Source organism: Triticum dicoccoides, chromosome 3B (genome assembly GCF_002162155.2).
Source record: "Triticum dicoccoides isolate Atlit2015 ecotype Zavitan chromosome 3B, WEW_v2.0, whole genome shotgun sequence".
Taxonomy (NCBI): Eukaryota; Viridiplantae; Streptophyta; class Magnoliopsida; order Poales; family Poaceae; genus Triticum; species Triticum dicoccoides.
Window position 1 is genome coordinate 264,193,501 of NC_041385.1, and position 13,939 is coordinate 264,207,439.

At 43.6% G+C, this 13,939-nt stretch overlaps 1 protein-coding gene across 3 annotated transcripts; it reads right to left on the bottom strand.

The window, feature by feature from the left end:
- Window positions 1-348: 348 nt before the first annotated feature.
- LOC119275850 (protein argonaute 4A) lies at window positions 349-8,166 on the bottom strand. Of its 3 annotated transcripts, XM_037556778.1 has the most exons (23): window positions 8,028-8,166; window positions 7,020-7,069; window positions 5,868-6,131; window positions 5,545-5,750; window positions 5,188-5,406; window positions 4,930-5,066; window positions 4,731-4,828; window positions 4,537-4,634; window positions 4,196-4,361; window positions 3,994-4,110; window positions 3,808-3,915; window positions 3,655-3,717; window positions 3,472-3,585; window positions 3,236-3,401; window positions 3,040-3,152; window positions 2,817-2,954; window positions 2,573-2,700; window positions 2,408-2,473; window positions 2,213-2,276; window positions 1,840-1,951; window positions 1,672-1,745; window positions 862-988; window positions 349-753 (listed from the first exon to the last, which is right to left on the bottom strand). In XM_037556778.1, exons 3-23 carry the CDS (start codon window positions 6,129-6,131, stop codon window positions 575-577), a joined length of 2,757 nt encoding a protein of 918 aa, XP_037412675.1. In that variant the 5' UTR covers window positions 7,020-7,069; window positions 8,028-8,166; the 3' UTR covers window positions 349-574. The 3 variants fall into 3 exon arrangements, with proteins under 3 accessions (XP_037412675.1, XP_037412673.1, XP_037412674.1); XM_037556776.1 differs by having other exon boundaries at window positions 5,545-6,131; XM_037556777.1 differs by having other exon boundaries at window positions 5,545-6,131; window positions 7,020-7,066; window positions 8,028-8,165.
- Between the last annotated feature and the right edge of the window lie 5,773 nt (window positions 8,167-13,939).

Consider the following 13,939-nt stretch of genomic DNA (forward strand, 5'->3'; position numbering starts at 1 on the left):
TGATTTGGCAAAATGTATAGCTGCAAGTCACAACACAACCAAGTGAATTGCAAGACCAATGGACAACCTAACAATATGCCCAAGCCTAACAGATTCAGTAAGAGTGCACAAAAGAAGAGTGCCATGTTCTGCCTATTTCAGCTTCTAACAGTAACGAGCTACCTAGAGAAACAATCTCATGGCAGCCTGCCAAGTAGTAGGATGGATTTTTTTTAAGAAGTTCTAGTCATGAAACAGCACACAAGGTAAGGTAGCTCATCCTACCCACTCCAGACTCAGCACAAGTGATGATATTCCATGCAAGACCACTAAACAAACAGAAAGAAAAACAAACGGAGCAAGCAAGCAGATGGAAAGCAGCAAATTAGATGGTTTGATAGTAAAGGTTCAACAGCAGCATCCTGACAGGATTCAAAGGTTCTGAGGCACCAAGTGCGGCAACCAGCTTAGGAACACAACATACCAGGAGTCCCAACAGGCCATCACAGGCCACTACCACATACTACTAGTACTAGATAACCAAGCGCATAACCAAAAGTTGGAACGCGCAAGTGCAGCAGGCTGGCGGGCTGGCTCAGCAGAAGAACATGCTGCTACGGACCTTCTCCTGGAGGCGAGGCAGCTCCTGCACTGGGGCACTGCCGGCAGAGGTGTGGCCACCACCCTGGCTCGACGACGTCTCTGACATCTCATCAAACTTTATGAACTGCGCCACCTGAGCTGCCGCAAGATGTGCATAGCAGATTGGAGAAACTGCAAGGAAGCACAACAAGGTTGCAAAAATCAGCACAGGATTCACAAAACTAACAACAGTCGAAAGCTTTGCAGATGCAAAAACAAACACAGAAATGCAAAACTCACCAACTGATATGGCTGTTGTGCTCCTTTGGTACACATACGAGAGCGAGTGCACAAGATCCTGCAGGTCATCCGCGGCAAAGTGTATCTCATCATGTAGGATATGGTAGTGCGTTGGCCTTGTAGTCCCCTGCAACACACAAATAAGATTAGCTTTATCAAGTCAAAACGTCAACAAACTGGAAATTGTCACAATGGTACAAGCAACAACACTACAACTGAAAGCCAGGCCTAACCAAAACAACTGCAAGTCATTCAAGCAAGATTTGACATGCCCAGGATGCAAAAAGAGCTGGATGAAATGCACATGATCCAATACCAACTTACACAAATAAGATATTAAAATGCCCACTTCTAAGTGAGAGTTTTTCCTCATACTATACTGTACTTATTATATGCTAAATGCATCAACCACAGTGATATACTCTTACAAAATTTGAACACTTCAAAAAATATTCACAAACAATCATGGTAAATCAGTGATCGTTCCAACAAGGTGCATAACTTTGGGTTCCAACAACATGCCATTAACAAGGCAACAGGCGGGTCAGTATTAACTGATCAAGGGAACTACCAGTCGTATAAAACTTTCAATTTTTGTCTCTATCAGTAGAAAATGGCATAAATCACAAACAACCAGCACTAGGGCAGACAATGAGAATACTGGCGACAGATGGTTCAAAAATTTTGGCCTTTGTTTCAAAAAAATTGGCCTTTGTGTGTACTAGTATGAAACAGTATATATCACAAACAGAACAGCGCAAGGGCAAAACGTTTAACATGCAAATATGATGAACCAGAGAGAATACTTACAATCATTCCAGCATGGGCGCACATGTAAAAGTCATAATTCCTTGGATGGCAGACGGCATTATCTACAACAGTGCCTGTGAAATGGCAACATTCAAACGTTAGTATTATTATGGAACAATTTGACATCATCATGGGATTAGAATACAGCAGACAAGCGGTGTATGTTACCTGGAGGGACATTCTCAGGAGATCCAGGAATGAAGAACTTGGTGTGGTGATTTTTCTGAGCAACAATCAACGTGAACTTGGGGTTCCAATTTTCATCCAAGAACTTGCAGGCCTGCACCAAATAGAATAAACACCAAGTCAGTTGTGCAATAGATGAATGAGATACTCATGTATAGTACTCCCTCAGTTCCTAAATGTAAGTCTGTGTAGAGATTCCATAGGTGGACTACATACGGAGCATAATGAATGAATCCACACTTAAAATGCATCTATATACATCCGTATCTAGTTCATAGTGAAATCTCTACAAAGACTTATATTTAGGAACGGAGGGAGTATAATATGAGGCCCACTAGAACCACATGAACAGTACCTCAATTATTTGATCCAATTCAATGTTCAGCACCTGATTAAACTGGCTCTCACTAACACCATCCCTGTAATGAAGAAGAGATCAACATTTCCTCGAGAAAATCAGACAACCATTCTATACAACTGAATGACCCTGGTATGTCTCCAATACTGACCACTGGCATTTGCAAGTAGTTATTTAGGAAGGATGACAAACCTGAAGATGATGATCTGATCTGGTTTCCTTTTTCCAGAACTGGTGTAGAAGTCAATGAGACACTCCCTGAAGCAGTTCAGAATAGCAACAGGAAAAGAAAACATCAAGAGAACCACCATAGTACATTTGTATGGACGACTGAACAAAAAACAAAAAATATCTTACCGAACAAGGCCATCATCATCAGTTCCTTGTGGCTTGAACAATGAATCTATCATTTCTAGCTTTGGTGACTGCGAGCGCACTGAAGCCCTATATTTCGAGACAAGAGGCCATTCCCGAGAACCAACAACCTATAATCAAAATGGAAACAAACATCACATAATAGTTAATGGTTGTCAGAATTGTGCATACTAGTGTTATCTCAGATTTGGAAGTACTCTAATGCAGAGGAAATTTAGTAGCATACTGCTGCAATGGATGGTATATCAGACTGTCCAGGGGATCCATGGGACACATCCATTCCCAAGATGAGAGTTGGGACCTTTGATACAAGAGGTATACTTGGGGACATTTCAATTTGTAGCAGTGAGTTCATTCCACCAAGCTGATTAGAAAAAGGATTAGTACAAAGAAGACAATAATGTAAGAGCACTGTTTCAATAAGAATTACATGTGGGGGAGGCACAAACTTTTGCATTGATCTTCAGCAGAACATTTGTCAGATATTGGTCATTGACCCTTGTTGGGGCCACACATTGAGTGACAATCCCAAAGTCAGCAAGGCATTTTCGCTTCCATGGACCTATAAAAGAAACATAACCGGATGATACAGATGAGTGTCCTAAACTTATTTTAAGGATCCAATTAAGAATTTCTAGAACCAACCATAAACATCTGAGTTCTTCCTCTCAGCAAGAATACACAAGAGAAACTTGGGAGCCCCAGGAAGCTTAGACTTCACTTGCTCAAACATATCCTCAACCCTTTTTGGAGCAGGTGCACGTCTCATTGAACCATTCTCTTCAATTACAATATGAGGTTTTTCTACTGTCTGCAAATTTAAAAAAGAGTGAGTACAAAAACATTTCAGGAAATGTGTAGTAGGTTAATGGAAAACCTACAATGCCCTTCATGCCCCCACACTTGATGAGGTCATTGACAAGGTTCATGGTGTTACACCTAGCCGAAAAGTTTACAACCGCCCATCTGTCAACCACGCAAGCTCTAGCAAGCCTCTGCAGAAGCATAACTAGCAAAGTTATGGATGAAAACATGCAGGATAAGAATGCAGTCAAAACAATGACCTTGTTGTTGAAATTCCAACGTCCATTCCTTGTGAAAATATCTTCACCATTTCCAGCTTTGAGCTACATTACAGGATTCAATAAAGATGCATAAGGATTTCACCAGCACAAACAATGACTAAATAAGATATGGAGCAGTTAGTTGTGACTGACCTTGGGGGCCTGCAGTACCCTACCAGACACTTGAGTAAAGCCTTGAGCTATCGAAATTCCACATGCCTTCAGCATGGGTTCTGTATCATAGCTACTGCGTTTCAGTACCTGCCAAATTGACATGGATGAAACAGTTAATAACAAACCTACAACTAGGTATTGAGACAGAATAAATAAGCCACTCACATCAGACAAAACTGACATCCTCTCTTGAGGCTTCTGCCTGGACTTCTCAACAAGAGATGATCTTTGTAGGGTACTCAAAGATTTGGTATACCTTTGCAAAGGCACCAGCTGGCAGAGCTGGCAAACATAGAAAGATTCATCAGGGAATTGCACAAATAAGGCACAACCAAGAATATAAATTACAGGAATAGTCAAATCAAACCTCAATGGGAAAATATGTTGGCCGCCTAGGTTTCCCAACATTTATACAAGGGAAATCACCAGAGTACCTCAGCTCAATGCCACGGTTCTTCACAAAGTAATCATAAACAGATATTTCTATTGCTTCAGGGTCACCATTTCCACCATTCCTTTGCTTGAGAGAAAACCTAGATAGGCATAAGAACCACCAAGCAGTTATATAAAATAATGAAAGCTGCATGAAACTATAAAAGCTTCTAAATAGTGCTCTCAATAAAATCTACAATGCAAAGATGTCATGCAACAAGTCCAAACGATTAATTAAGCGCCATTTATACAACAAATGCCAATATGCTCACTTACATTTGTTCATAACAATTCCTCTCACTCAAACCAACAATCTTGTATTCTGTATTTGCTGGGCTTGTTTTTATCCTTAAATTCTTAAGTGCACGCTTGGCCTACCAAAACGAAAAAGGATTAGATATATAGAGATACATACATATTAGATATATATCATCAATGGTTTTCATAAGCAAGTTCAGGAGAAATCTTACCTTAGCCCAATCAATTTTATTAGGGTGGTCAACCTTCTGGTTGGCCAGCAGAAAATCAACAACAGGGCCAGGTTTCACAATCATTGTTGTAGAAACATCTGCACAATTAAGCAGTGGCTGTAAATATGAACTGTCACCTAATTGAAAATGCTGTCAAAAGATTATATACAGAATTGCACTCATTGACGACATAGCATACCAATATTAAGAGAAAGCCCACTCTGTGTGGCTCGAAAGCTTGAGTGGAAACCTCTGCAGCCCATCACACCCCCACCCAAGTCCACAAAGTTTGAAGGATTGTTGTGAAAAAATGACTGGCGGACTAACAGGCAGCCCCTGCAAACACAAAGAAATATACACATGGAAATTAGACAAGATTTAGCATGCTCTATCAACCCTGAGAACAAAAATCAAGAACGGTAAATTAGCATTCAGAAGTACATAGAAACAAACATACTGTTTGGCAGAGTGTTGTCTTAATATGATATCAATAACCCGAATGGCTTCTTGCGTGTGATCTGATTCCTGGCCTTTGAGTGCCATTGCAATAGCACTCATGGGGATTCTTGCTGCAAAGCTCAACTCTACCTTGAAGGTTTTAGTCTGATATGGTCTTTTCACTCTCTTCTTGTCATTTCCTGGACTGTCGTTTCCAGGGCTGCCATTTGCAGGAGTCCTACAAGCAACAGAGTTACATGAGCAACAACAAGGCATAGTAACAACAAAAGAGAACCTAAAAGCAAGAAAGTTACACGCAAGAAGACATAGTAACAGCAAAAGACAATACTGGACAAGGGCAGAGAGAGTTAATTACTTTCCACTGGAAACGTCTTCAAGAACCACAACAAACTCATTGTTAATTTGTGGGAGGGCACCAATGGTAAAAAGACTCTTTTCACCATCATAGGCAAAGTCTTTATGGGCTAGCTCCGATGCATAAGTCTGTGAAAGCTTATCAATGACTTTTCTACCAACACCTTTTCCATCAACAGGCCTGTCATCTTCATACTTCAGATTTACCTGCATCCAATTAAACAACAGAGGAATGACATTAGATGGTAGCACAAGGAATTCAACAACAATCAAAGTAAATGAGGATAGAGGCATACAACAAAGTAAACAAGGATAGAGGCATACATAGTAATGGTGGAAGAACTCATCTGTCGTCTTCAACGAGACTTTGAAATGATTTGTCACAAGCTGTATAGGATTTCCCCTCTTGCCAAAACCAGGACGAGCAATCAGGGCCCTCTTAGGCTTTGAAATCTTCTTTGCTTCTTCAGGTTTGATAGGCGGCAGGGGTGGTGGTGGTGGCAAGTCATCAGCCGACTCAGCTTTTATCGGCTCTGCATTTGGCGGGAGTGGTGGTGGTGGTGGCAGGTCATCACCTTGCGACTCCATCTGACAGTACATCAGTTAATCAGCTTCCAACAGTACACAAGTACAAATTGTACAACTCAAAAGTCAAGGAGAAGTTTTTCATAAAAGCAAGTGAAACAAGTTATCTAACAGACCAACACAGATACAGTACACAGGTGGTACAAGTGGGACTATGTAAGTTCTATTGCACAACTTAACAACAAATCAAGTATGAAAGGCACATAAAGAAACCATTTTTTTATTTAATCCATGGAAACAGAGGAGACAAGTAGACCTAGCAAGACTGGTGAATCCACAATAGGCATAGATTTCAACAGACCGACACAAGAAAACAACAATATTGACACTACAGACTCAAGAATGGTACCCAGATTATATTAACAAACCAAATAATTAAGTCTTTTCTGTTTATTGAAAGAAAATCTTAATTAAAACAAACAAGGAATATATAAAGCAAAAAAACATCAGTTCAAAATACAAAGGCACAAAAAGAAGCATCTCTCCCTTTCCTTCCATTCCTTATTATACATACTTAGATTTAAGCTGGACAATTATTTTAATGGTAATAATTAAAGCAAATAAACAATGGTAATACTTTTCTGACGGGATTAACTACATTCTTTCTTCTTGTTATTATGCAAGGAGATAAGGTCATTCCAGTGAGGGAATCGGTAGAAGATGCTCGTACAAAAGTAAATGCTTATATAGGATGGTAATGACCAAGCATGCAAATTGTACAACTACTATCACATCAGGTAGGGCAAAATATAGTAGTAGTACGTCACAAACGTAACTAGGACTAACATCTCGCAGGCATCAGCAATATTAACATGGGAGAAATCATATGGCAGGTCCTACTCAGAGCACAAGGATTGAAACAGAAAAAACATGACAACAGAGTTTACTTACTTCAGCAAACCCACAATGGTCCGGAGGAGCAGAACCGCTGAACTGATCTGCTGCACACAAACAAGTTAAGTCACTCATCTGACAGTGATAAAAGTGTAGGAATACAGGAAAGATTGGCAGAAAGATCAAATAAAATCCAGATACAAAGGCACAAGAAACAAAAAGAAGACATGTTTTCCCCTTGCCTCCATGGGAAGGGAGATCCGGAATTCCAGACAAAAAGCCCCAATTTTACATATAAAGAAAGCATCTAAATACTCAGTAATGGTACCCAAGACTAGACCAAACCAAGGGGAAAAAGAAGTATTTTTTTCCCAGCATATGGGAAATCAGGCCCAGGAGAAACCTCTGAAAAAACCCAGAATTTCTTTCGTTCAAAAGAAAACCCCCAAAGTTCTTTTTTAGAGAAAAAAGAAACTGTCCTCGGGCATAGCACATACAAGAAGCAAAACGAAAAACCCTGCACTTCAACTGCCTCTCGCATAGCATCCCAGAATTTCTTTCACTCGAAAGAAAAAACCCAAAAGTTCGATTTTTTTTTGTTGTTGTGAAAGAATGAAGTATGTCCTCTGACATAGGACAAGAAGCAAAACCAAAAACCCTACACATAGAGATTACTAACAAAAAACGGTGGAAAATAAATACCAAGAGAAGAAGAACAGATGAAGGGCCAAACGAGAACCCCGGAAGGGAGAACCGGTGGCACCTATCATATTCTTGGACGAAAAATCAAAGAAAAAAGAGAAGGGCGCGAAACCCCACAAAACACGCCGAGAAGGCGGGCGAACGGAACCTAATCCCAAATCCAACGCCCTGAGGAACATGCACACAAATGCATGACCACCGCCGGGGAAAAAAGATCCAAGGAAAAAGAGAAGACGCGCAACAGAGGAGGAGGGGAAAATAAAACCCCCATCCAAGAAATCCGTCCAACGAAACCGGCGACCAAGAACTCGAAGAGAAGGACGATCTATTCTACAGGACTAGAACCCTAGATTTATCCATTACCGAGGGCGCAAGGGAGGAAGCCTTGTCGTTCGCCTCCGCGAGAGATGGCTTGGCTTTCTTTTCCGTTCCCCTTCGGAACTCGTCTCTCCCCCTCCCCTCTCCTCGAACAACACTCCCCTAGCCAGTGCCCCGGCCCCGGCCCCGGCACCGGCCCCCTCTTCTTGTAGCAGCGGAGGCAAGGGCAGGAAGGTAAAAACGGACGGGCGCTTGCCATCTATGCGTCGCACGCATCGCGGCCGTCCGTCGGGTGGGAGCGTCGATCCGGGCCGGACGCGTGGGGCCAGGGAAACTCGGCGGGCTGCGTTGGCGTCAGGCGCGTCCCGTGCTGGCCTACCCACTTCCCCGGGTCCGGGGTTTTCGATCGACAGACGCCGTGACGGGTTCCTCACTGACGCCGCGGGCCCGCGGCCCGTGGGCCTGGCAGGTCATTGTGTTGGGTGGGGTTTTACGTGTCGGGCCGTTTTCCCCACGGCCGCGAAGCCTCTCCCAGATATCCACGCCCACCTTCCGCTCCCCGGGTTAAAGGAGGCTGCGGCCAGCCTTGCGAGGGGGGCCGTGACCTGCGCCCGGCCCATGCACCGGTGCGTAGCGGAGCGCTCGATGCAATGACACGTTTGGCGCCGGTGCACCGTGGGCCGGGTGCGTTCAACGCGCGTACGAGTAGAAGCAAGCGTCGTCCTGGGTAGCAGTACCTAGTTGCAGTGGCGCGCCGTGCTGGCCGGGTGATTTTGGGCAATGCTTTTGAGCCGCATCAATAAAGGGCGGTTGGTAAATTGCCATCTCCATTGCTGCCACCTGCCCACAGTACTCACTCCCCTGCTGCTGCTGGTACTACTACGCGACAGCTCGCGTCCCTTCTTCTCTCCCTACCAACGGGCCCCGCTCTCCGGCACGTGACTGGTACAGTAGAGGCCAGCCTCCGGAAAAAGGACGTTACAAATCGGAGGTGATTATTACCGCGACTAGTGGAGGATCTCGGGTCATAAAACTAGGATCGTCGCCGTTTACTTCAACGATTCAGATTTTTTTTTTAAATAATTCAAATTTTCTAAAAAATATTTACTACAAAAAAAATTCTAGATACATCATCGCAATCCTAACAAATAATCTCATGGTGGACTTTAAAATGTTAGACCGCCAGCGTTAAGTATGTGGTTTGTATTGTTTTGCGTTTTAGGAGGGGCTGCCATGGCATCCATGGAACCCCACTAGGTCGTCCCTGCAGCGGAGATTTGATTTGTTTTTTTTTTTTGCTTGTTTGGGGATTCAATTCACTTTTAGGTGGGTGGTAAATGGATTTGAATGTGACAGCTCAAAATGTTCTCACATTAACCCTTTGTTGGAAGAGCTTTAATGTCAATACTACTATCCTTTTTCAAATTACTTATGATTTTGCTATTGTTTCAATTGTATATTATTTATGTTATTTTTATTTACTTCCTAAGATGCATGCAATGAAATTTGGCTGATGGATCTTAGTAGAGAAACTTGGCCAATGGATTCATTCAATTTGGATAAAGTGGAGACATTTGTATTTGTTTTATGTGGAGGTTTCGTGCGTGATAAATTGAGATTTCTAGTGTGAGTACGACGATTGTGTTGCATGCACACCTTTTTGAGGGAAAATAATGTGGTTTTATTACTGCTTTCCCAGCAAAACTACTTATTATTTTATTCTTGTTATTCTTTTTAAATACATGTGTTTTTATTTGTTTACGTACATTTCGTTGGTGCGACAAATCATTTTGTGACAAATTAAGAGGGTATGTAAAGTAGTAGTGTGAAAGTTTAATGAGGGATAAATCGGGGTCTCAACTAGGATGGCAATGCACCATGCACTCATGAGAATTCTTTTCCACACGATTTTTAACGTGGTTATATTACGGCTATCTTGTTGGATTTATTTCTAGTTTAATTTCATGTTTTCAATGTTTGGCATTTATGTTCTTTTTGTTTACTTCATAAAATATGTAAGGTCAAACATATAAGAATCACTATATCACGTGACTTACCATCTGTTTTTTTATTGCAATTTTCCCAGTAAATCTCAGTGTGGTGTCATAAAAGTTAATGACCAAAGTAACTTCTCCATGATCAATGAGTTTAACATAGGAGCATCAAAATCAAAAACATACCGATGAAATAAGAAAACATTACGACTTATAGAAGAAATGTGAATAAGTTAAAATATGTATTACTCAAAGCTAGCATCGTTTCCGTTGATATGGAGCTGGAAACCTAATGCTCTGGAAAAAACAATGTGTCCAAAATTATATCGACACTTCTCTATGGTGTTGAATCTTACTTTTATACATGTCATAAACAATAGTCAACTATATAGGTTGAAGTCAGAATTATAGTGCTTGAGTTAGTATATTGTTCTACATGCGTATTTTAAGAATCAACAAAACCTTCCAATAACTGCTTACATTTGTAACGAGGCCATTGATGAATGTGATAGGTGATCACCATACTTGAACCGTTCACATTAATTTTAAAAGAAAAGTCCACATTTCAACCTTAAACTAACCAGCCAATTCAATTTACAACCCTCATCTTCAAAACCGGTCACATTACACCCTCAACTTACCACGTAGTTCAAAAGACAACCCTTGACTAGGTTTTGGGCTGGTCAAACAGCAGGTTTTGACCGAGCCAATGTCAATGTTGCATTCTAGTAAGCATTTAAGTTAATAAAAGGAGTGGTGGGTCCAACATGTCAATCTAATATGCTTCTTCCTCCACTATAAGATGTATGCACATACTGAAAGCATCACGACATTGTTAGGCGCCCCTAACCCATGCGAACACCCGCCACGGTCCAAACACGCGGCCTCTCCTCCCGCCAGCGCGTCTCACCAGTGCTGAGGCGGTGATTTCAGCTGGCTGGCAGAAGCAGCTACCTCGAGAGATCCTTCGGTCGCGCTAGCTAGTGACGGTAGGCGCGACCATCATCGTGCGACACGACAGCTCGTCGACCGGCGAATGACGCACATCCACGAAGAAGGGGCAGCTCTGAGACTTCTCACCTCCACTGTGAAGCCTATGTTCTCCCATCCTCGTGTCTCTCTGCTCTGCTCTGGTCCGCTGCCTCACCTCATCCAATTTCGGCCAGAGCCATTGCCGCCGGACTAGACATAAATCAATGCCTCCGACAACCATGTTGTAGTTGCCTTGTCACCGCGACCCCCCCACCCCTCAGGGCGAAAGCAACCATGGGAACGCCAATCCCGACGACAACCGCGTAGCCTTGTCATCTTCATCGACTCCGTGAGCACTCGTGGATGGGATCTCCGCACCCCGACAAGTCGGCGTGTGACGCCCCCGATTTAATCGTACACTAATCATGCACGCAAATGTGTACGATCAAGATCAGGGACTCACGGGAAGATATCACAACACAACTCTAAAACATAAATAAGTCATACAAGCATCATAATACAAGCCAGGGGCCTCGAGGGCTCGAATACAAGTGCTCGATCATAGACGAGTCAGCGGAAGCAACAATATCTGAGTACAGACATAAGTTAAACAAGTTTGCCTTAAGAAGGCTAGCACAAACTGGGATACAGATCGAAAGAGGCGCAGGCCTCCTGCCTGGGATCCTCCTAAACTACTCCAGGTCGTCGTCAGCGGGCAGCACGTAGTAGTAGGCACCTCCGGTGTAGTAGGGGTCGTCGTCGACGGTGGCGTCTGGCTCCTGGACTCCAGCATCTGGTTGCGACAACCAGAAAGAAAGGAAAGGGGGAAAAAAGGGGGGAGAAAGCAACCGTGAGTACTCATCCAAAGTACTCGCAAGCAAGGAACTACACTACATATGCATGGGTATATGTGTAAAGGGCCATATCAGTGGACTGAACTGCAGAATGCCAGAATAAGAGGGGGATAGCTAGTCTTATCGAAGACTACGCTTCTGGTCACCTTCGTCTTGCAACAGGCAGAAGAGGGTAGGTCGAAGTCCTCCAAGTAGCATCGCATAGCATATCCTACCCGGCGATCCTCCCCTCGTATCCCTGAGGGAGAGCGACCACCGGTTGTGTCTGGCACTTGGAAGGGTGTGTTTTATTAAGTATCCGGTTCTAGTTGTCATAAGGTCAAGGTACAACTCCAAGTCGTCCTGTTACCGAAGATCACGGCTATTCGAATAGATTAACTTCCCTGCAGGGGTGCACCACATAGCCCAACACGCTCGATCCCATTTGGCCGGACACACTTTCCTGGGTCATGCCCGGCCTCGGAAGATCAACACGTCGCAGCCCCACCTAGGCTCAACAAAGAGGCCAGCACGCCGGTCTAAACCTAAGCGCACAGGGGTCTGGGCCCATCGCCCATAGCACACCTGCACATTGCGTACGCGGCCGAAAGCAGACCTAGCCTAGTGGTGTTCCAGTCCAATTCGGCGCGCGCCGCTCCGTCGCTGACGTCTGAAGTGCTTCGGCTGATACCACGACGTCGGGATACCCATAACTACTCCCGCGTAGATGGTTAGTGCGTATAGGCTCGTAGCCAACTCAGATCAAATACCAAGATCTCGTTAAGCGTGTTAAGTGTCCGCGAACGCCGAACAGGGCCAGGCCCACCTCTCTCCTAGGCGGTCTCAACCTGCCCTGTCGCTCCGCCACAAAGATCCACACAGAGGGCCGTCGGGACAAAGGTCCTTTCAGCCCCCAATCCGTGAATCACTCGCGGGTACTGTTCGAGCTGACCCGACTTTAGTCACCATCTGTATAGTATGTATGTATGTATAGTATATACCCGTGATCACCTCCCGAGTGATCACGGCCCAATAGTATAGCAAGGCAGACTGACAAGAATGTAGGGCCAATGATGATAAACTAGCATCCTATACTAAGCATTTAGGATTGCAGGTAAGGTATCAACAGATGTAGCAACAATGTCAGGCTATGCATCAGAATAGGATCAATGGAAAGCAGTAACAGGCTACACTACTCTAATGCAAGCAGTATAGAGAAGAGTAGGCGATATCTGGTGATCAAAGGGGGGGGCTTGCCTGATTGCTCTGGCAAGGAGGGGTCGTCAACTCCGTAGTCGAACTGGGCAGCAGCAGCGTCGGTCTCGTAGTCTACCGGAGAGAAGAGGGGGAAGAAACAATGAATACAATGCAAACAAATGCATATCGATGCATGACATGATAAGTAACGATGCTAGGTGGGCCCTAACGTGGTATGAGGTGGTACCGGTTAAGGGGGGAAACATCCGGGAAAGTATTCCCGGTGTTTCGCGTTTTCGGACAAATGAACCGGAGGGGGAAAGTTGCGAGTTCGATAGGTTAGGGGTGTGTGGCGGACGAACGGACTGCGTATCCGGAATCGTCTCGTCGTTCTGAGCAACTTTCATGTTGAAAATATTTTAATCCGAGTTACGGATTAAAAGATATGATTTTCTAAGATTTTATTAATTTCTGGAATTTATTTAATTATTTAATTAATTCGGAAAACAGATTAATGACATCAGCATGATGTCATGCTGACATCAGCAGTCAACAGAGTTGACTTGGTCAACCTGACATGTGGGTCTAGTGGGACCCACCTGTCATTCTCTGTTTTGTTTAATTATAGATTAGTTAAATTAATTAGTGATTATGTTAATCTAATCAGGATTAATTAACTTAATTAATTACTTAATAAATTAATTAATTAATAATTGATTTTATTAAATCATTTTTATTTTTACTAATCATATTTACTATTTTTATTTATCTTATTTATTTATTTTATTATTTTTATTTTTTATTATTTTTTTATGCGTTCTGGGGGCGGGCCCCATGTGTCTGTGGCCCAGAGGGCATCGGGCCCCACCAGGCAGTGGCCAAGGGGGCCGACCGGGCGCGGGTGCGGGCGCTCGCCCGAACGGGCGTGGGCGCTGGGCGCGGGCGCACCCAAGCGGGCACT